Raw genomic sequence first — 24213 nt, 5'->3', positions numbered from 1 at the left:
ATCAGAGTACAACCTTTCAACTTATCCAATACTGGTAGGCCAAAATCAAATGGAAGCCTATATTGATGAATAAATTAAGAGATATATTCTGCAGAAATACTTAGATTGTAGTTATCAGCACGTCACATATTCTTCCTCTTTTCTAAAACCCTTGTGCAGTTTATTCAGACATCTCAGACAAAGTATCAGTAGTCACACGAGTCTCTTACGACATATTTTCACAGAAAAAAGGAAAGGTAATAGCACTAATCTTGTTCAGGATTCTCCTTTGGTTTCGTGTTTTTATGTCGTCTGGTTTTGTGGCTTTGTGAGAGAGAAGCAGTTTTTCCTGGTTGGCTGTAAAGACATTCCATTATCTATGGCAGATCACAAGGAAAATACTAAAGGAGTAGTAAGAACTAATTTAATGACTATATCCAAGAAACAATAAGCAGCAACTTTCTTGAGAAGTATAAAGACTTAAGTGGATCATCTAGACTACTGCATATTGGCAACAAGGTTGGTAAGTTGAGAATCTACAGCTGTTAAAGTAAATCTATGTCTCAGCCGTCATGATCCTGCCTTGGCCCTACTGTGTAGTTCTACTCATTTCCTTGCTATGGTACCTATTGGAGGTGTTCACCTTTAAACCAACCAGTGCTTTTTGTTTTGTTGTCTTGTCAGGCAGTTCAGCTCTGTGAATCAGCTCACAACAGGAAGCATTCAGGTGCAGGCAGGAGCACAGGATTATTAAAATTTGATGTAAATCATCTTATGCAATTTGGGGCATGACCTGATCTTAAGTTTAATGATTCCAGGTCCCACCTCATCCATCCCCATCTAGTTCTTGCCCCCCACCAGTGGATTTGGTGATCGTGTATCCAGAATGCAAGTCAGTTAGAATCATAGAATCATACAATGGTTTGGGTTGGAAGGGACCTTCAAAGTCCATCTAGTTCAACACCTCACCATGGGCAGGGACACTTTCCACTGGATCAGGTTGCTTAAAGCCACATCAAACCTGACCTTGAACGCTTCCAGGGATGGAGCATCCACTACTTCTCTGGGCTCCCTCATCATAAAAAATGTATTCCTCATGTCCAATCTAAACCTACCCTCTTTCAGTTTAAAACTGTTGTCCCTTGTCCTGTCACTACAGGCCCTGGTAAAAAGCCTCTCTCCACCTTTCTTATAAGCCCCCTTTAAGTACGGAAAGGTCACAATAAGGTCTCCCCGAAGCCTTCTCTTCTCCAGGCCAAACAACCCCAACTCTCTCAGCCTTTCTTCACAGGAGAAGTGCTCCACCCCTCTGACCATTTTTGTGGCCCTCCTCTGGACCCACTCTAACAGATCCATGTCTTTCTTGTGCTGGGGACCCCAGAGCTGGATGCAGTACTCCAGGTGGGGTCTCACCAGAGCAGAGGGGAAGAATCACCTCCCTCGACCTGCTGGCCACACTGCTTCTGATGCAGCCCAGGATACAATTGGCTTCCTGGGCTACAAGCATACATTGCCGGCTCATATCCAATTTGTCATCCACCAGTATCCCCAAGTCCTTCTCCTCAGGGCTGCTCTCAATCCATTCATCCCCCAGTCTGTATGGATATTGGAGACTGCCCTGACCCAGGTGCAGGACCTTGCACTTGGCCTTGAACTTCATGAGGTTTGCATGGGCCCACTCCTCAAGGCTGTCAAGGTCCCTCTGGATGGCATCCCTTCAGTAAAACAATCTTTATTCTCTGGGGTTTTTTATACCCTTCCTTTCAATGAGCTAATTTCTTGTTGGGTTAGTTCTCCCAACCAACTCAACCTGCAACTACATGACCCCTCTATCTGATAAGTGATATCAACACAGAAGGGAACCAAAAACAGCAGAATGGGAGAAAAAAACCAAGCAAACCATTTCAGCAGCACTCTGCAGTGGCACTGAATTAACTGTAACATCATTAGTCACACCACTAGCATAATCTTTCAAGCCTGCTTTTGATAGATGAGTGCATCCTTGAATACATCCAATTGATAACCATTCCATTTATGTAAGAGCTTAAATTTTCATCGATGCAGTTTAATTCCATTACAATTAGTTTCAATATTTTGTTTATCAGTACTTGATGGTTTTGTATGAAAACAGAATTTAAGGAGAAATGATGTAATCTCTGAACTTCCTTTTCTGGAAAAAAAACAGAGCAGCAGGCCTGTGACAGAAGATGTTCCAGAAACAGGTAAAAAAGTTGGAGGGCTTGTGCTTCTTTACCTGGCTTTCTTCCTTTCAAGTAGGTTTCCAGTTCTCACTTTTTTTCCTTTATAAATTCTCACATATTTTTTGATATGTGGTCAAATATTTTAAAATGTAGTAGTTCTGAGAGATTGAAATAAGCAAAGCAGCATTTGTTTACAGGAATCAACATGACAAAAAGACTATGTTTTTCGACAATGCTACACAAAACACTGAGCTACTACTCATTTGACCTTTAACCAGGAGAAACACACTTAAAATACCTTCAAAGAAGTTAAAGATTTCTGTTTGTTCACTCAATTTTATAACATTTTTATAACAATTTATAACAAAAAGGAACTCTGTTACAAGTTTAAATTCACAATATGCCTTAGCCAATGAAACATTCATATTAAAACATAAGTCATAGGCAAGAATATGTTAAAGCACTTTTAAAAATACTAAGTGCCATAAGGAAAGAAATATCAAAAAAATGCAATCAAAATCAAGAATCTGGAAACCATTAATTTAGTTTCACTGAAAAGTACAGCTTCAATTCATAGGATTTTTACGGTTATTCACATTTTATAATGATTTACTAATGACTGGAGGATAGCCATTTTCCACACACATAAATTCAACCTCCAGGGTCTTTGCTACATTGAAACCACTTGGAGAAACAAAACCTGTAATTTTCAAGCATTTGTCCAAAGCATTTAAAAACAAATAAAGCAACGTAAAGTTACGTAACAAATAAAGTTACGTATCAAAAGGATTGAATCTAATAAGTACAGTAGAAGCACTTGTCCATCACATCATCTTTTAAGAGAATGTTAGGAATAAATCAACCAAAGTTTTGCTATCCCTGTAACAATTTCTATTGTCACCAAAATAATACTGAAACAATTTCACAGAAAAGATCCTCTACACTATACAAGTAGCTCACTTGAAAGCAGGGAATAATCAGAAAGGGAAGGTATGAACATAAAAAAAAGAAAAGAAGCAGCAGCAGCAATGTGCTAAATATTTGTAACCATAATTTATTTTCTAATCAGCTCACTGAAAGCAGCAAATGAACCCTGACTGCAAACATCTGCCTACCAAACATCGCTAAAAACAATTCTTTGTTGCCAGTGCAAAATAGAAATCATCACCTTTCAGAAACTTTCACATTTCTAGCAAAGGTCAATTTTGGTCCCGTTGTAACCCAGGAATTCATAATGACTATTGTTTTAGTACATATATTCTGAGTTTACAAAATCAGATTATTTTTACTTGCTAGCAAGATTCAAAATGTTTATCTCAAATTACACAGATTTGAAAAACAGGTATTAGATAGATAGTACTTGATGCCTATTGCAACATAAAATTTAATTCAGGTAAGTCCTTTATAAACTGGAAAGTCCGAAGTTTCTACTTATCATGCATCAGCATTACAGCATAAAGTGTTTTAATATGCTAAATATCAAATACAGATGTTTGGACTCCCATTTAATCTATGGTAGATTGTATGGATTCCTCCGTCATCTAAATGCAAGATGTTCAGCTACATATTTACTATTTCTTGTAGGTCCTTCTAATCTTCATAAACTTATATGACAACGAATGCAAACATGTACACACAAATCCACCATTCTTAGTCTGTAACTTGCTGCATTTAACAGAAAACTGTGCCTGCATTTATAGCTTCTCCACATAGAAAAAATTCACACACTCAGTGAAGTAGCATAAGTATCAAGTTTTAAATGGATGTTTTAAAAATATGAAGATAACTTCAGGAACTAGAAAGACAGCAATTCTATCTTGTTATACTAATGACTTAAATATTAATAAATAAGCCAGCTTTTCATCACTTCAGTGAGACCATTTTACTTGGAGGCTTGAGCAAACATTCTCCATGCTTGGTGACTGAGGTGCACAACAGGCCTCTACAAGTGGAGATTTCAACTCTGCTCTAGAACATCATACTACAATGAAACATGCAGACATTTTGATGAAAAGAAGTTGCAAATTTTTTTTTTTCCTTTTTCTTTCTTAACACTATGTCAAATTTGCAGCAGATTTCTCCAATGGGAAAATCTACTTCTCCCCTGTTTTTCATAGATGTACTCTTTCTCAACAACCTTAAAGTAGTTCAAAGCCATGACATTAATCGGTTAACTCCACTACTTAGAGACAGGAAAAATCAATTTACCTGAATGCCATCAAGCAACTTGCTCATGCACCAGTAACTGTCAGCTTCTATGTTCTGCAGCACTTCTTCAGGCAGACTGGAAACATCAAAATTTTCCACTTCTTCTTCTTCTGTTTCAGGAAAAGAGAGAGAAAGACAAGTCAATGAAGTGCACAGAATAAATAAAGCAAGGATGAGGAAATAATTGAAAACAAAGACAACCACCACTTATCTTCTAGTCAGAAACTTCAACGCACATTTACTTTAACAGGGACTAAATGAATCATTTATTGCTCAACTGTGTCATCTAATGGCTTTAAATGTTAATGAATACTTAATTTCTTGCAGACTGTGAAAATCTCAGATCATGCCTGGTTAACCAGAATTAATATATAATAAATTACTTCATTCTAAACATTTCACACCTGAAAGAGGATCATCAGAAGCAGTTTGAGAGCCCTCAAGCTATGTATGAACAATCTCTGCATAACATGTCTATATTTGCATAATGCACAGCAAAATACGTTGCCAGTCTTGACAGAAGAAAAAGCCCTGAAAAATACTTTTTAGAAAACCAGTGAAATTTATTTAGAAAGCTGACTACAGCTTTTCAAGGAGAATTTGTTTTTCAGGCAAGCATTTGGAATCAGAAGGAAATCAGACAAAAAGAAACAGATGATTCCTGCCCCCCACCCCAAAAAAAACCCCCATGATTCTCAATACTGGAAAAGCACAGAACTGAAATTATGTCTAATTCATGGCAACTGAGTCTTTCACACAAGTGTGTTAAAAGAAATTCATATTTCACTATGAACTGAAATGTTACCACCTAAGACACGTTGATCTATTTTTAAACCACGGCATCTGAATTATCCATTTTGAAAAAAAACGCACAATGTGCTGCCTTGCCAGCTAACTCCCAAAGCTCCCATACAGCCCCAGAAGAGAGTTTAACACAGGCTGGGAATGCTCTTAGTAAATGCTGTAGCTTCCCTCTTCCAGCAGCTCATAGTGTCTTACTGTATCAAGATGAGAATCAAAGAAGCATCCTTCTCAGCCCTGGTTTCTTCTCAAGGAAGGGGAGGTGCAGAAGAGAGAGGTATTTGATTCTATTTAAACAGAGTATGATATACCAAAGACGGAATTTCCTCCATTACACAACTGCAAGGTAGTGTAGAATAAACAGTAAGAGAAAACCAAGAATATGTAGTATCTTAAAACTCCTCTATTATCTGTCTCATAGCTTTGCAGTATGTCATTACAGAAGTCTAAGTACATCTTCAGGTCGTCACATTTGATTATGCTACCTTAAAGCACTTATTTGTCAATTGGTAATAACCATGAGTATTACACGTTATAAAATAATTTTAACATACCAGTGATTTTACCACTACCAGGAGACACCGGTAGCAAGGTGTTACCAAAGCATTCTTGTTTGCAATGGTGCCTATATGTGGGTGTGCATCTTCTAAAGGATCATTGGTTTTGGACTGTGAGATATTAATAGCTGTAGGACAAGGAGATTAGGTCGTGCTAATAAAACATTAGCTAAGATCTTGGGAAACCTGGTAAGTAAAACAGGAGATTGCAGCAGAGACTCCATAAAATAAAAGCACACGATGATCTCGGAGGTGGCAGGACTGTACACAATGCACCACTAGTCACTTACTGGTTATTAAATGAATGCCACCTGTGCATTGGAGTACAGTTTTAAAAATCCCGTTTCTAAAAGAAGATCAACAAACAAGTATCCGACATATTTTAAATACCCTATACAATAAACTCAGATATAACACTGCCTTTCAAAACAATGAAGAAAAAGTGAGTAGCAGACTGCGACAGCAAATTTTTTTTAACAGCAGATCCTTTTGCAAGGAGGAAGAAACTCCTTACCCAATGTCAGCAGCATATTTCTCCAAGCAAAAAGGAGGACAGACCCCACCCCCCGAAAATCAGTATCATACGCCTCTCCCAGCAACGGACAGCAAAGTCTCACAATGCTTTGTGGAAAACAGGCAGCAATTGGGAAGTAACACTCCCCTCCAACATCTTTCTGTTCAGTTCCCATCACTTTCTTTATTAGAATCCCCTCATTAAAGACAGCTTCTAGAACAAACTTGGGTTCATTTCACTTATTAAATCTAACCCCTTCAGAAAAAGTGTGTTAAGAGAAAAGCCTAGCATAATATAAAAGATAAAAGGTTTTTTATGGTAAAGATGGTTGAATACAATGGAGATAACAAGAAAGGACTGAAGGCAAACAGACCAACATCAAGAAAAAACCCAAAACATCTAGCAATGAAGAAACCTAACTCAGATTAGACAAGTAGCTAAGGTGATGTACATTTGGCAAAATTAATCCAAATCAAAATGCCAGTTCCGCAGCTCAAAAAGAAAACTTTAACAGAAAGGTCCCTCAAAGTCCAGAAAAAGTAGCAAATTATTATTAATGTCAACATGTCCTTTACTAAGTCCACTCACAGAAAAATTACTAAGAGTGCTCACAAGACCTACTCACAGGAAAACTGAAAATTATTAGACTTAACCTGGACAAAAAAAGTCAGTTTAAGATGATGAGTTTCATATGAACCTGTGAAAAAATAAATATTAAGTATCTACCTATGTCCAACCTGATGTGCCTTGAGATTTTAAAACAAACAAGAAAACCCCACCATTTTCAGCAGAGAAGCCCTTTTGCACAGTTCAGAAATGAAAATTAAGGATGAATATTCCCATTAATTTAAAAGAGAAAGACTTTTCCTGACAGAAGATGAATGATGTATCCTCTACAGCAGCAACAAATTTTTTGGTATATCCTATACATGTTAACTCATAAAAATAGTCTTACAGTTATACAGTTTATGTTTATTATATATTCATAAAACAGTGCCCCAGTGGGGAAAAAAAGTCTAGTTAATATTTTTAATTTTCATTATAATATTTTAAACAGCAAAAAAAGGAGTAAGCCATTTGCTCTCTGCCTCACATCTCCAGAAAAAACAACAAATGAACCAGAGTTCCTCATATTTATATAAAACACAAACATATATTGAACTTTATTCCCCTTGAAAACAAGCAGTCTTCAGACCCTCCTTCACTAAACACTTGCTGAAAGAATGAGATAACTACTACTTAGCTAGTGTGTTCCTTTGCAAATTTCCTGCCTTTGAGCATCTTTTCTTTTCATGATACTGCTATCACATTTCTGAACAAAAAGGAAGTTATAAACCGTGGCACAACACAATAACTCTTCTACAGGTGGGCATGAAAAGATAACAAATGAAAAAGACTTTTTATCTTCTCTTTCTCATCTTTCTTATCTTACCTCTTTTTTGTCCTTCTCTTTCTAAATCTACCATTTCACACTATATTCTTATACCAGGATTTAAACCAACAAAAAAGCTGAAGATACACCTAACCATCAAAGGTGGGTGTCTTCACCTCCCTTCACAGCCAACACAGAAAACCAAGTAGTGACGGAGTATTAGCTCTCTTGTTCTAAAGTAGAAACCTGAAATAAATCAGGTGAATCACATCCAAAGAAAATCCTGTTTCTCAATATTAGCTGTAACTTGAACTTAAAAGGATTGCCTCAGAATGCAGACCTCTAAACTGTGGAAGTCTAAACGCAGCTGAAATAAAACTATAAACACCCATCAAAAGGCTTCCCATCCTGTGACTGAACTACCTGCAGCAAGCGAAAATGACAGGCTGCGAGATAACAGCAGCAGTTTGAGAAACAAGGCTGAAGCAACTTGGACAGCAAAGACACCCCAGCATTAATATTTTGGAAAAACAAAATTGTAATTGCTCTAGTAAGGAAGGACTATCAAATTAGAAAGACAAAGTTTTAATTTTTTTCCCAGAAAGGAGAATAGAGCTTTTAAGAAACATCTTCCAATGGTTCCAACCACTTTCCGTCACAGGTATGTTCACCAAGCACATAGAGGATATCAGGACAGGCTCTTCTGAAAAGAACATAGGTCTGATGTAAATTCACTATTCTAAGTACAATTCTCATTACTCCACAGGGAAACAAAAAAAAATTCGAGACTGAAAGGAAACTGTTATCAAGTTCTTTCTGCTCTAGTTTGGGTGATCCTGGAAACCAAAAGATACAGACAGCATTTAGGAACCATCCAATTCTTTCACTAAAAGAATCCATAGTCCCTAAATATAATGTCACAGAGCCGCAAGCTCAACCATTACAGCAAGAAAAACGGCACTTTTAGGAAGTACTCATCCAGCTTTCTTGTTCTGTCTCTCCCTTTGGAAGAGACATCCAAGAACATAATCCTTTTCTGTGGCTTATATTGACTGATCTCTAGCATTTTCATAAGCCTCTTAAATGCAAAATAAATATTCAGGATTTTTTATATGTTCTTTAAATATATAAGCTACTTGCAGTCCAATTTTTGTTACCATTGTGCTTCTCATGCATCACTAAGTCATCTCTTCCAATGTCAGATAATAAAGTTTAGAAACACACACAAAAGATCTAATTAAATGTGTAAGGCAACTCAATTGTATTTTAATTATACACTAGTAGTATTTACCCTATGTAAAACAACTGTCTCAAACTTTAGCTTAAAACTCTGCAACCAAATATTTCAAAGAGTAAGTCTAATTACTTAGAAATATATTAAAATACATTTTTCATTAGATCAGCTAAGAAGTACATTTTTGTATATGTTGTATTAACTGGTACTTTTTGATTTAAATGTGGTGTATGCTGAACAAGGAGCTACACCGTGGAAGCCATCCAGACCGTAAATCTAATGAAGAAGGCACAGCATCACAAAAGCCACCAAACAAGCAAGTGCTCAGTGATGTGCTATGCTTTCTGCTGCATCAATTCGCCTTAACTTGCTGCACTCGATTGAGGAAGTTCAAAACTGACTCTGAATATCTGAATGACCCTTTTCCACACTACAGCTGAAATTAAAAAAGGCCACCCATTTTCATGACAACCTCCAATTAAGGAACATTTGATTGGCAGAATAATATGCAAAATAACAGTTTACGTATTTAACATTTATTCATTTATTTGTGTAGGCACATAGTGCAAAGTGCTTCTTTTTCCAAGCAGTTTTAAGGGGAAAAGTAATCAAGCTGCGTGTTACTGCCCTTTTTTTTTTTTTTTTTTTGCTTATTTGGATGAAGAAATAAGAGCACTAGAGATGTTTAGAAAAGAAAGAGTGGAAAGGATTTCAGGACAAACAACAGAAGAGGCAAAAATAACCATCTCAAAAGTACATGAGATTATTTCAATTTAAGATTTGTGCTTGAAAACAGAATTGCAAATTCTGGTTTTAGACAACGTTAAATTTATTTTCAGTGAGTAAAATCTGAATGGACAGTAATATAAAGATTAAATAACAAGAATATGGGGGAAAACAGCAGGCCAACGTGTACATGTATCAATATCTGGGAAAAAAAGATCACTGCATAAAATTTCCCAATTACAAAGTCTCACAGCAACGTTTCTCATTTTCTTCAGTTTCCTGTGGAGATCTTTATCATGTTATCTATGTAATTGTAGAAGACAGTAAAATAGTTGCCTGGAGGAAAACTGCTGTAGCATGGAGTCAATGACATGCTGATCTGAATATGTGCATTGCTGTGAGCATGGTATTAGCTGTTCTTTACTCATTTCCAGTGTATGCTTCTGAAACTTCCCACAGTGTGAAAAGAGTGAGTAACTTTTTCTAAGCAGCTTTAACTGGATCCACTCCCAAAGGCAGAGGCATAAGCAGTAAAAAAAAAAAAATATTACTTGCAACTACTTACAGATTTCTTTTTCCAATGACAGTAGAAAATAAACATGATAAACAGATGATAACGGTTTGTCTCCCTTAAAAATAGGTTTCAATATGAGATTAAGCCCAGTTGATGATTTTGGTGGTAGTTGTTCACAATGTTAAAATTAAGTTCGTATCTGATCTCTGCCTTTTAGATGTATTTGATTTCTTCTAAAAAATGCTTAAATTTCACTTTTTCAGTACAGATCATAGGTAAAAACATCTGCCATTACAGACAGATGGAATAATCCAATACAATTTTTTTCATTAAAGAACTGGAAAATTTTAATTTCAGAGAGAATTTTATGAAGAAATCACGTTCTGAAATAAAACAAAAATACTGAAAACGTATGATGTTATTAAAATGGGTTAATGATATTGCTACAGTAACTGGCAGCCCTCTCAACACATCCAAATAGCCATCTGTGTCCAACTACGTGTTCAAATGCAACCAACAAAAAGGGAACCTGCATTCAGAATTTCTCTAAACCTGTAACTTACACTAACACCAATACTCAGTCTTTATAAAGTGGGAAAGAAATGAATGCAACTTGATAGCTTTACTACTTCATTACACTAAGCAAGCTCATACAAAAAATATCCCTATTAAATAAAGCTTACATTCTTTCAAAGGAAACTAATTTTTAAGGAAATAGACATTTAATTGGCTTATTAATGTTTTAATTTTAGCTTTTGATCTTGAAATGGTGTCTCAGCACTCTAAGTCAGGCAAAACTCAGATGAATTCACTGACGTGGGAGGTAGGGGACAAAATGGATGATGGTATAAGAAAGATCCAGTGCTGAAGCCCAAAACAGACTGTAAGATCATCAATAAATTATGATTGTCCTTTACATACTTCCAATATACAAAATAATACACGTAAACATTAGAAAGGTTAATTCGCTGAACATCTTAAAATTTTTCTTTTTTCAGCACTAATTTGTGTAAACATGTTTCTCATCTAATGTATAAAAAGTATAACCATATATTTCAAGTTCAAATTATATAGCTCTTGCAGAGATGCAAGGAAATCGTTCTGACTGTACATGCACAGGTACTTGCCTGTATAAAGTTTATTTTGTTTTAATCTACTGTAGATGTTGTGTCTTCAGACAGACCTAACTTAAAAGTTACCAGCTAAGTATAGAAACTACAAAAGTGTACGCATATGATTGCATGCAGAGGTGCACAGTAATATTTCCATATCTAGAAGATGTTACATACTCCACTTCAAACTCAGTTTTCAAAAAGCCTTATGAAACAGCTACTCAGTCACTGCTGCACTAAGGCGATGTTTTTCTAAGGAGATCAGGACATAAAAGAGCATTTAAATGTAAATTCTTTCAGTAACAATTACCTAATTAAATATGTACATAACCACATCAATATCTCTCATTGAAAAAATACTAATTACATATTTATCTGATAGAAATAGCTTTTGAGCTGTTAAGGATTGTCATGGTTTAACCCCAGCCAGCAACTAAGCCCCACACAGCTGCTCGCTCACCCCCACCCCCCTCCCGTGGGATGGGGGAGAGAATCGGAAGGGTAAAAGTGAGAAAACAGTCATGGGTTGAGATAAGAACAGTTTAATAACTGAAATAACATAATATTATAATAGTAATAAATTTTAATGAAAAGGAAAATAACAAAAAGAGAGAGAAATAAAACCCAAGAAAGGCAATAGATGCAAACGAAAAACAACTGCTCACCACCAACCGACCTATGCCCAGCCTGTCCCTGAGCAGCGGCTGTGCCCCAGCCACCTCACCCCAGCTTTCTATGCTGAGCATGTCGTCATATGGCATGGAATAGCCCTTTGGCCAGTTGGGGTCTGCTGTCCCAGCTATGTCCCCTCCCAGCTTCTTGTGCACCCCCAGCCTACTCGTTAGCAGGCCAGGATGAGAAGCTGAAATGTCCTTGACTGCTTAGCAACAACTAAAACATCGGTGTGTTAACAATATTATTCTCATCTTAAATCCAAAACACAGCACTATACCAGCTACTAGAAAGAAAATTAACTCTATCCCAGCCGAAACCAGGACAAGGATTAATCACCAAAGTAAAAACTTCCCTTACTTTGTGATACAGCAGTCACAAAGGTAAAATAAATTAAAAAAAAAATAAAAAGAACTCAATCATCTCATCAGTCCAGGCTTGGGTAAACATGACCTTATTGCATGTCAAATATCCCCTTATTACCAGTTATGTTCTTATACACACAACATATTGTTGACTTGCATGTTTTAACACTGTTAATAATCTTACACTTGTTTTCAGTTGATCTGCCACAATTTCATTAAGATGCAATAGGAAGCAAGATAAACATCTTAATACATCAGTATAAGAATGATGTTTTAAACACTAATCATTTTACTTTATTAATATTAATACTCTAAATAATTTTACTGCACATGGGGCATGTTATAATCTCCTTTGACCTGAAGAACAAGGTAAATCACCATCTTCGAAAACATTGTAAACTCGATTACTTTGACCTAATTTTTATGCTCATCAAAATTAATGTATGACCCTGCAAGTACTCTCAATTTCTTCTATCACAAAAGAGTAAATACTTCACATACTTATTCTCTAATTCCAGATTCTCCATAACAGTAATCAGTAAATCATTGAGAGACTTCCTTAAGTGGCCCTACATGCTTGCCAGTAAGATTTTCTACTCAGGCTTTTTCTAGACTAGATTTTAATGGCTTTTTTTTTCTCCCCACACTAACTAGTCCAGAACATGCCCTTAATTCTTATTCATAACCCACTGCACATATCTACACAGAAACAGGCCTGTTTTTAAGAATGATAAATTTATTTGAAAAACAGGGAAATTCTCATCTCATGTTGCAAATTAAACAAAAGACATCGGTTCCTCATAGGCTACAGACAACTGACATCACCGCTCAACAATTCAGATATGAGAAAGATGCAAAATATCTTTACTATTTCAACAACTCTACCACTAATAGAGAACAAAAGAGAATTAAGTAAATCAGGTGGCACCCACAGAACTTGCATAATGCCAAATACAAGACTGGAAACCTCTTACACAGGGGAGAAATCTGGCCTGTGAATGCAGTTCACATTTAGAAAAAAGGTACAAGCCACATCCTTGAGTGTGACATTACTGTGAAACAGGAGTCTTCAAAGTGTATAAGATGACAGCTGCTCTTAAAAATATATTTTAGCAACAATGAAGAACACAACATTCAGCACAAATTCTTCTCAGAGTAATCACTTCAACAGGTTTGCTGCTGTCAACCAAAACAGCTTGCCAGGGAGAAGTGGTGCACGTGATACCAAATTACGGGACTAGCAATTAGCATCCAACATGCACAATGAGCACAGGATGCTGATGAGCATTTTCTTAGAATGCCTGATAAGGGAGTTTCCTGAGAAATCCAAAAGGTGCTTGGAGAATAGGAAATGAAAGATTAAAGGTTGAACGTGTCTCCCAAACCACATTTTTTAATTATCTAGTTTGTGCTTATCGTTTCATTTTTTAAAGCATCAAGTCTATGTATGTGCATACACACAAACAAGCAGCACACAAAACAGCAAGAATGAGATAAGGGTAAACCACAGGGTGGTCAAACAAGTCTAAAGCAAGCCTCAGGAACACAGGCCTTGCCTGGGTTAAGGTATGGGATTGATTCCAGCACTATTTTAGAGATAATCCCTCTAGCGCTGTATTTTTTTAAAATGGAAGAGCCTTCAAAAAGAATCTATAAATGAATGCAGATTTTAAAAGGAATTATTTATTGGACAGGAGAAAAAAAAAAAATCAACTGCATTAAAGGCCAAAATGTATTTAAAAGATTAAAACAACTGTCTATGTGTCTGCATATGCAAGGGTGAATTTTAAAAGTACTGAAAATTAATAATTCTTACCTGAAACTATAGGGGGGAAAAAAAAAAAAAAGGAAATTGTCTTGCACATGGTTACTTAATATTAAAAGGTAGGCAAAGAGAACTCGTTTGAACATTCCCATAACCAGTAATATGTTTAATACATTACCTGGCTAACTTAACCAGGCTAAAGGTTCAACTTTAGTTTGGATAAATATAAAAGTAATAAAAACTATCCAAGAAATTGTATGTAAATATAAGAACTTTTTAAAATTCAGAAGTTAAATTTTTTCAGTGATGAAAGACTGAAAAATTTGCCACTGTCAAGTAAGCTCAGCAACCATTTACATATGGCTATGTAATCTATGTAAGCATAAATTCACCCACTCATGAAGAAATTTTTATTTTAACCTATTATTGTCATTGAACTGACCAACTAAATAAATTCTCAGAGAAAAATGGATGGCAGAGGAGATAACTGTTCTTTGGTGACATCGTACACACAAGCCTATGATTGTGGCAGTTTGCTGCAAATCCAAACTATGCAATATTGGTCAAATTTCTTAATCAAAATGACATTCTTCCTTATTTTGTAATCTTCCATGTCATTCACAGCTAATAAGAAAGAAATGCACCTTACAGACTTCTTGCCTTATTTACAACAGAACCGAAGTACCATCCATTATTTGCACTTTTTAGCACGAATTGCATATACTGAATTAAAAGAAGCATATTTGAGGAGAATGAACTCTGACTGCACAGGCAACACTACTTGTTATATTGCTTAATTGTTGAGTGGATTTCTTAACTATCTTAATCTGCGGTGATTTACAATTTCCCAATGAAACTGCTACATATGCATCTGCGGCAAAAAAGCCACGAGGCTTGCTTTATTCATGAGCTTCAATCATATTTTTACATACTGTATAGGTATTTTTCATTAAGACAAAGAAATAATCATATCACATGGTACAACCTCTAGGAAAAAAACCTGCTCCATCTACTCAAAAATAAGAGTATGGTTTATTTTTCTTCCCCTATGTTACTGTAAGAAAAACAGTGTCTTTAAATTGCAGTTGTACTGTTACAAGGTAAACTTATCTCATAATTAACTAAAGATAGAACACGCAAATCAGTTCAGAAATGTCTTTGATAACAATACAATTTCTAAGTCAAAAAATTTTTTTAAAAGCATTGTTTTTTGTTAAAACTGATGTGCTATAAAAGCATTAAATATTTTGTTTCTATGAAATAAGGCAATTAAAACATATAGAAGAAAAATTGGTTTGCAAAAAAACCTTTTTTTTCCTTTTTTGGGTTATTGTGCTTAAGTACTTAATTTTTCACTTCTGCTTTATAATTAGTTTTCCACAGCTTAAAGTAGAAATTAAAAATTTCAGATTTCCCAAATTAAAAAAAAGCAAAAAACCCCCATACTGATGAAAAAAGCCCAACTACTTCATGATTACTATAAGTAAAAAAGGTTTGCATTTAAACTACAAGAAAATCCTATACAAATTAAAGTTTCAGCATACAAATTTCTGACAACTGTATTTGAATTGGTTTGAAATCTATAACTAACCATATATCTCATTGAAAATAAGACAAAAAAGCTGTTTACAACTGTTTAAAGCACTGATCCACCTAATTTGAAAACCTTCTCTTAGGTCTTGAGATGCTACCGATCTATACCACAGTATTTGAATGTTACGTTCCTGACATTTGTACAGCATGTTATCGTTGCTTAAGTGATTCTTTCTCTTTTAGCTTTTCTTCCTGCAAGTTACTTCATAATAAACATACAAAATTGTGATATTTGGATGCCAAAAGCCATTAAAGTAATTCCCCAGTCTGTTGGAAAGCGTGCTTGAGAAGATTTAGATCTGAAAGTATAACCATCTCTGTGCTGCTTCACTATAGAAAGATGATAATTAATTATAACTATATGGAAACCATGGGGGAGAGTAAAACAAATGCACAAGCCAGAACTAAAATATGCAGCTCCCTTTGGAATACATGTCTCTCCCAGAGTTACATTAATTGTAATTAACCTTCTCCTTCTTCACAATTCTTCTATTTTTACACCTGCAGAAATCTGTTGGTTTCTCTTCAATTTCATTTTACTGCTTCTACCATTATTCAAGATCTTGTTTTCCATTTATTCCCATGACCCAACATTTCCAGTTTGTAGTTTCGAATAAAATATCTTTCACTAACCTCTCATGACTTCCTCACAGGGCAAGTCTATTAGTTTCTTAACTGCCTTCAAAAATGAGACAATATAAACCACAAAAGATATTTCAAACTTAACAGAAATGGGTTATTTTTTAAGGCAACATTCATATTATCAAATTCATTTAATTTTTAATATTCTTGGAATGTCCATTAAGCATCATGAAATAACATTTCTTCTTTAGACATGCATTTAAAAATTTAGAAAGACACATACAGATGCAAAACAAACTTTAAAAACAGATAATTAAAATCCACATCAGTAACCATATTTATACACGTAAACACATCATCCTGTGCACTAAAATAGGACTTCCGTTAGCAGAAATTCTTTTTATATACATGGGGAATAAAAATCTTTTTTTCTCAAGTACTCTTTAGCATACCTCAGAGAAAAAAAGCAAACAGAAGAGCTAGAAGTAAATACTTGAATAATACAAAAAGATTGTGATTTAACAGACAAATCTGAGTTACCTGAAAACCTCAAATACTTAAAATCAACAGAAAAGACTAGTTCTGACTTATTTATTCTGATTACTAATGACAAAATTTTTGAGCTTGTTTTTCTTATGAAAATGTTAAATAATATTTAATATAGAGTACAGTTAGATACATAACTGTAAGCCAGAAGAAAATCCATATTAAGCCTCTAAACTACCCAAGGCACCTGAAGTAGAACACAAGCAAGATCAGGGATCTCAGTATAGTTTCATAGATGAATCTGAGAACCTATACACAATATAGATTCATAGAATGGTTTGGGTTGGAAGGGACCCTAAAGATCATCTAGTTCCACTCCCTTGTAATGAGCAGGGACACCTTCAACTAGACCAGGTTGCTCAGAGCCCCATCCAGCCTGATCTCAAACATTTCCAGGGATGGAGCATCCACAACTTCTCTGGGTAACCTGTTCCAGGGTCTCACCACCCTCACAGTAAACATTGCTTTAAAAGTAAAAAAAAGTAAAGGTAAAAAAAAGTAAAGGTAAAAAAAAGTAAAGGTAAAAAAAAGTAAAGGTAAAAAAAAGTAAAGGTAAAAGTAAAGTAAAAAATCACATAGCCAATGGAACAATTATTATGACCTCACAGACTTTCTTGGAGAGAACAGAAATGCCTGGCAGTAGTAAAATGATGCAGAATAAACTTTCAGGAAGAACAGAGACAGCAGAGACAACCTGTAGTCTAAGAAGGAATTCCACTCACCAGTCAGCAGAAATAGAAGACAAACTAGTATAATTATGCTACCTCAGCATTTTTATAACTTGTGTGTTGAATCACGATATAAAATTAAATTAATGAAACTTAAAGGTCTTGAAGACTTCCTCTAGTAAAACACAGACAGCAGCATGCTGAGAACTCAAACTGGATGAATCTCTCAGTAAGCTGAAACCATATAGCCAGAGGAAAAAAAGTATAGTCAGAAAAGAAGCAAGGCAGGGTTTGTAGGATGAACATGTATCTTGTCACACCAACTGATTTATTAGGGAGAAGACAAGACAAGTTCACAGACACAGAAGCTGCTTTCATAAAGAGATATTACCAAATTATAGAAACATTAAGTTAATTTTGTTATAAATCTTTTATTAGTCCCATTTGACCTTAGAAATTTCTTATTAATTTAGGGATTTGTTCTATACATCTCTTACAGCAAAAATGCAACAGAATTCCTCCGATTCCACCCATAAGACAGGGTCTGGGAAGTTACTTCACAGGAAACATCTAAGCAAAGAATCCACACAGCTCCCCTGCTATGGGGTGACATCTCAGAGGTTCCCTTCACCCCTCTGTCAGACTTTTTGACTTTTTGACAGGCTTCCTGGCACTGATATGGGTTGAAGACATTTTTATCAGTAATTTTCAAGTCCCTACCTGGTTGTTCCTCTAAAATGTAAAACCATGATAGTCATCTAAAAGGAGATTTAACTTCTTGGGCTTATAAAAGCCTTTCTATTTTTCACGTTTTGATTCTGCTTTTTGAAAAAGTCTTCACACCACAGCTTTACTATGAATAATGAATGGGGGCTGGGCCATACATGGTAACATACTGATCACTATTCTCAACATACTATTTTTTCACGATACAAAGCACACAGACAAAGATTTAAAAAAAAAACCAAAAACCCAACCCAAAACCTCAAACCCCACCTGCAGATGCCTCTACTCCCAATAATGCACAGAACAGAGGAACAGATAAACTTACAGCTTCCTGCTAAGGAAATATAATCCAGTTATTTTTGCCCTAACAGCAATAAGAAATTTTTGTACTAGAACAAGGTATTATGTTAGGAAGAGTAGGAAAATGAAGGTAATCTTACGCCTACGGACATAAGTGATTCAAAAAAAATTTATGTGAAATGGCAATTGCCATTTTTTCAGTTACTATCTCATGCCAACAAAGAAAAAGATCAAATATTTTCATTTAATTTTCTATTTAACAAGAAAGCCAGTTACATATGGCAGCATTTTTGAGATAAAAACAATGAATTCAAATAGTGGTACCTGGAAGGAATTACTACCAGTCAACAGAAATCATTAAGTCTGATAAATCCTCCATCTGACACTTATTTTAATCTTTGAGACAGTAGGTGTTTGCTTCTTCAACAGTTGCTCTTACAGCTTTTCTCCACAGACAATCTTCCTTAATCCCTTTAGACACTTTTTTTTAAAGCTTGTCACCAGAACACAGACCAAGAATACAGAGACTGTTGCTTACTACACTTTCATGAAAATATTGCAGTATGATAATTAGATATATCACTGCTTTGAAATACTTATTTAGGTAGGTTAAAGTGACAGCTTTGGAACTCTGACTTAGTATGTAGATGCCACCCTGAAAAAGGAAGAGCATTTTCTAGTATGACAAGTCTGAACCACTCAGATATTTTCTTCTTTATTACATGAAAGCCTTTTCCTTCTATTGAAAATCCTACAAAAATAATGCTGACATTTGGGAAAAAAATATAAAAGAAAAAAAGAAAAAAAAAAGGGATGTTTGGGGATTACAGGTTTTTACCCTCTCTTCTCCTGAAGAAAGGGAAAGCTACATTTTAATATAATAATGTTTTCCTGTGAAGGTATATTCATAAGAAATCATTTACCTTTCTAAATTTGAAATACCTGAGTAACCTCTAGCATACTCTTAGTACAAATCCAGCACTTACCATTTTGTCTAACTTTTCTATTCCTTGTATTACTGTATTTAATTTGACTCAGAACAATGAAAGTTAAGAATAGCTTTTAAAACAGGTGAAAGCACCTTTCCTTTTACACTTCTTTATTTATAAAAATTGGCTCAAATTGCATCAGATAAACCAATTGGGGAGATTACACTGAAGAATTGTTTTGAGATAAATATATTATTTCAGCTTGTTTTAGGATATTATGAAATTAGTATAAGCACCAAGGAATAGAGCAAATACTTTCCAAAGTAAAAAGAAAAACAATTTAAGCAAATATGTACTTCTCTTATTTATCAAATAAAAGCTCGTGAGAAAAATTTTAAACCAAACTGTCATCTTGAATTATATTTTGATAATTTGCCCACAAAAGTATGCTGAATATGTAACAGTTCAGAACTATAAAACTCAAAGACAGCATTATCTGAAAAATTGTTTCAATAGTCAAAAACCACCATGAATATATAGACTGTAAATAGTAATGTCATAAAGCAATGCAACAATCTTATTAAGATTTAGTAGAATCTACTTTACACTTTCAAAATAGAAAGCAAACTGTTTCAAATTAGATGCAAACAGTGATAGAGAAGCTTCAAAAAACTCTAGTAGATTAATACAACTGTGACAGCTTTTCGTTCTCCCTTGTCATCCAAACTTGACTTTAGATTGATAACTAGAGTATGAAAGAATAAATGCAACAGAGAAGTTAATTTAATAGTAAAACTGAAGTATTATTACTTGGTTTTTCAACAGGTCATGGGCTTTGAGCTTTTCCTTCTATATGTTTTAGGACTTAAAACACACTCAGTGCTTTGGTTTCATGAGCTGAATTCTGACACCCCGGTAACTCTACTAACATAACAAATTGCAAATATTTTAACTTGTACATCAACATGACAATAGACTGCCTGTTAATGATTTTTTTTTTTTTTTTTTTTGGACAGGCATCTTTCAAATATACTTTTCATACTGAGTTTTTTTCCATTCAGCATTAACATTCAAGAATCTATGCTTTAGTTTGTCCAAAGAAAGGATTGTCCTTTTTTTGAAGACTATTTAAGATCCTAAAAAAATGTGAAAGACTAATACACCCTAAAATTTCAGGGGTTATTTCCTTTTTTTTTAAAAAAAAAAAAACAGAAACTCATAACACGCTATGAGCAATGAATACCATTACTCAAAATATTAATTTTCTCTCAGATAGAAAACTAAAAATAACAGGCAATTAAGCAGTAGGATATACTTACTAGGATAATCTTAATGTCTCTTTTTCACTTCTGACAGCAATTGCTAACCGCAGCCAGAGAAATCTAACTTTAATTAGGCTTATTCCACTTCAAATAGATAGGAACCTTTTTTAAAAGGAACCACAGAAAAGTTTTTGTTAAAATAAGTTAATTTTTCCCTGGCAAATAGTGAAGCGGAGGGTACATCCTACTTGCTCTACTAACATACCTTTATGAGCGAAATACTCAGCACAATTACTACTATACTTCTGTAACCAAACTATTTTATCACAGCCCACACTATTCAAAGTTGCAGTATGTGCCAGCTCATGAGAATAAGAATTTTGATTTTGCAATTTGTGTGGTTAAGCAAATGGATTTTCCATAACTTAATTTTGTTTCAGTGGAGGTCATGAAGATGACTAGAGTTATTTTCTCCATCCCATCAGTATGATATGACTTCAAACACTTTGGTTATAAAGATCTATGGAACTACTTAAAAAAAAAGATTATAGAAAACAGAAGTAACATTAAAAACAATTCTACGCATGATAAGCAAAGCTATCTTTCAGGGGGATGAAAAAAATTTAGGTATCAAATTTTTTTTTTCTTTTTTTAATTAGCCTTGAAGTTGAAATTGGTAACTAGAAAAACTTATATTCACAGTACTTGGTTATCACAATTATTGATAAAAACTTGTTCAGTCAGTCTCAAATCCTTTTTCAAGAGGTCTACTGGATGCAACCATGCATCCAACTTTTCAGATGAACTGTTACAGTTAGCCTGGAAATCTGACAGTATACTGAAGAGAGTGAAATCAAAACTGAAACACAGAGGTAGAGGTGAGATTTTGTAAAACAGTATTGTCTATTATAATAAATCATGGCCATTCAATACAGTACTAGAAAGTAAAAATACTAGAAAAGCATGTTACCATACCCTACATCTGCCTGTTGAGATGCTTTTATGAGAGCTCCCCAACTTGCTAAGTGAAAAATAAGTGGAATTCACAAAGACTTATCATGAGGGTGCAGTTTAATAACACAGCTAAAGCAGTCTAAGAGCTACATGGCATTAAACAGAGATCTTGCCTCTCTCTTCTTCCCTAACATGCTCCTATCCCCACACCAGTACTCATGGTCATCTCTGATCCCTGAGGTGAAAGCTGAAAATTAAATTATTCATTTTGTTACGGGGCTAATTTCGTGCCAGTTTAGCTGAACTGATCCACTGTTCCAGAAAAAAGCCAATGCTGACCAAAGACAGAAAAAGGAACGCATGTTTGAGGTTTGGAAAGAGAAAGCAAAGCTACCAATTTTGACAGCAGCAAGCCCCGATTTAGCTGTGTGATCTAAGCACATGGCACGCAAACCCTTTTCTGTCCAACTAAACCTGATTTGGAAATACTCAAATATACAGCCCCACTGTTACGTTTAAAGAGCAGTGAAATGAAGCCAGGACAGGCAGGGTACATTAACCTCTTGAAACAGCAAATGGGGTCTGGAAGAAGATGAATTCTACAGCACATAGTAATCTAGCTCACACACTTCCAAGCCCTTACTGGAAATCAAATATATTAATGAGTAAAATATATGTAGCAATACACTATCACCCAACTACACCAAACAGTTACTTGTAAATGTCTGCTCAGCTGCTCATTATTAACACCTTCTCAAGGTTGCTATACTCCAAGAAATGTCAGTAGCACTAATTGGGTTGGTACAATTAGCTAAAAATCCACTAATTAAATAGGTAAATCACCTCCTTTTGACCAAAGCTGCTTAGGCAGACAGATTCACTCATATATTTGATACTGAATGCTCTCACTGACTTCCAGTAGGTTATGCAACTAGGGAAAAGAGTAGGGAATGAACTCTATCACTAGCAAGCCACACGTGAAGTGCATACCTGCGTAAAGCTCAACCATATTCATTAGGGCTTTTACTATTATAGCTACATGAAAAAATAGTTCTTAATTGAAATAGTTCTATAACTCTAAGCCAGAACAAAGTGCTCACTACAGGATTAGTCAAACTGCAACTAAAAAATTAATATTCCAACAAGTCATGCTGAAAGATAAAGATTAATTTGTCCAGGTAAATAATTAAAATAAATATCCAAACACAAAAACAAAAGGATCAAAAGATTAAAGGCAATTTATAGTTCATTGGCCCCCTATTAATCAATTCTCTCCATTCCACAAGTCCTGCAGACATATTTGCCCTCCTTCATGCTCTCTCATTCCCTAACCCTTCATAAACTAAGCATCAGATGTCCTCTTAATACATTTTCCTTACAGTTCTGTTTGCAATGCCTCCAAATATACTACTTTATTAACCGTCCCTAGACACAGCAGTGTATTACGGCAAGCACTCCTAGCTGACAAAGAATTCAAACAATTCATTGCTAGTTATTTTCACATGGATTCTCCTCCTTGATTAAAGTGAATAGAAGGATGAAAGAGAGTAAGATTTCTTTGCCTAATTACGCCTGAAAAACTATACTATATATTAATAAAGAAAATTGCTCAGACATTGTGAATGGTTCATTTTTCTTAAGTGAGACATACATAAAAACAAATGAACAATTTAAAAATCTAATCTAGCCAAGTGCTTCAAAAGACTGCTAAGGTTTTTTTTTTAAAGCACTAAAATTTAGTTCTATATTTTTATCTCCTTTGATACAATGTAATTTACCTGAAGGAACTTTGGGGTTTTTTCATTACAACAACTCAACAATATTTAAATTGATTAAAAACCCCCCAACTTTCTGAATTACAGAAGGATATACAGGTATTTTAAAGTGACTACGAATTGTCAGAATACACTGCTTCTTCACAAAGACCAATTATAACAGGACTATAAACATCAGAGTCTAAAAATTGCAGTGACTTAAAAATAGGACAATTAGTACTTTCTGTACGAAAAGAATGGTTGAATTCCAACTGAGGAATGTGATAGGTGGTATAAAACTTAAGATGTGAGGAGGAAATGAGACCTACAAAAGGGTCTCAGGAAGCTCCTAAATAAAGTAGAACAAGCCAAATCATAAGAAACAAATAGGATAAAAAACGATTTAGCTCCACAAAGTCTACTTAATGAGTTAGGAAACACCCTGTTAGGACTCTTTCAGCATGTATCATTTCTAGCTGCTTTCAAAATCAGTACTGCCACACAGCACAGAAGACTGGTACAGAAGTACCAAGTCCTCAGCACTGTGGATGGGCACAACACAGGTCTCTGCTTACTTGTGGACCTTCTTCACCTTTTCCATGGTGCAAAGGAGTAATCTTCAATGTGTAAAACTAAATTCAAATGCTGTTTATCTTACTCATCACAGTCCTCCCTCTCCTCAGCTACTCTGCACCACCTTCAAAATACTTCCACTGGACAATAGATTGGCACATCAACAGGGTGAGAGTGGGGGAATATATTCCTAGAAATTGAAAAAGTGAATGGTGGTTATCTTACAGCAAGCTGAGATAATGCTGAACGATTTCTGCATCATGTTACAATTATATATATATGTATGTATAAACTAAGTGTTTCATA

General features: G+C 35.0%; 1 protein-coding gene across 3 annotated transcripts in view; it reads right to left on the bottom strand.

Moving 5' to 3' along the window:
* TBC1D22A (TBC1 domain family member 22A) overlaps positions 1-24213 on the bottom strand; it is a 185674-nt gene that overhangs the window by 111871 nt on the left and 49590 nt on the right. For all 3 annotated transcript variants that reach the window (XM_072860205.1, XM_072860218.1, XM_072860209.1), the window contains exon 9: positions 4389-4498. In XM_072860205.1, coding sequence (XP_072716306.1) covers positions 4389-4498 — 110 coding nt within the window. The remainder of the gene's footprint in view (positions 1-4388; positions 4499-24213) is intronic.

This window comes from Ciconia boyciana, chromosome 1 (assembly GCF_034638445.1).
Source record: "Ciconia boyciana chromosome 1, ASM3463844v1, whole genome shotgun sequence".
NCBI lineage: Eukaryota > Metazoa > Chordata > Aves > Ciconiiformes > Ciconiidae > Ciconia > Ciconia boyciana.
This window is presented reverse-complemented; position numbering and strand designations above follow the sequence as displayed.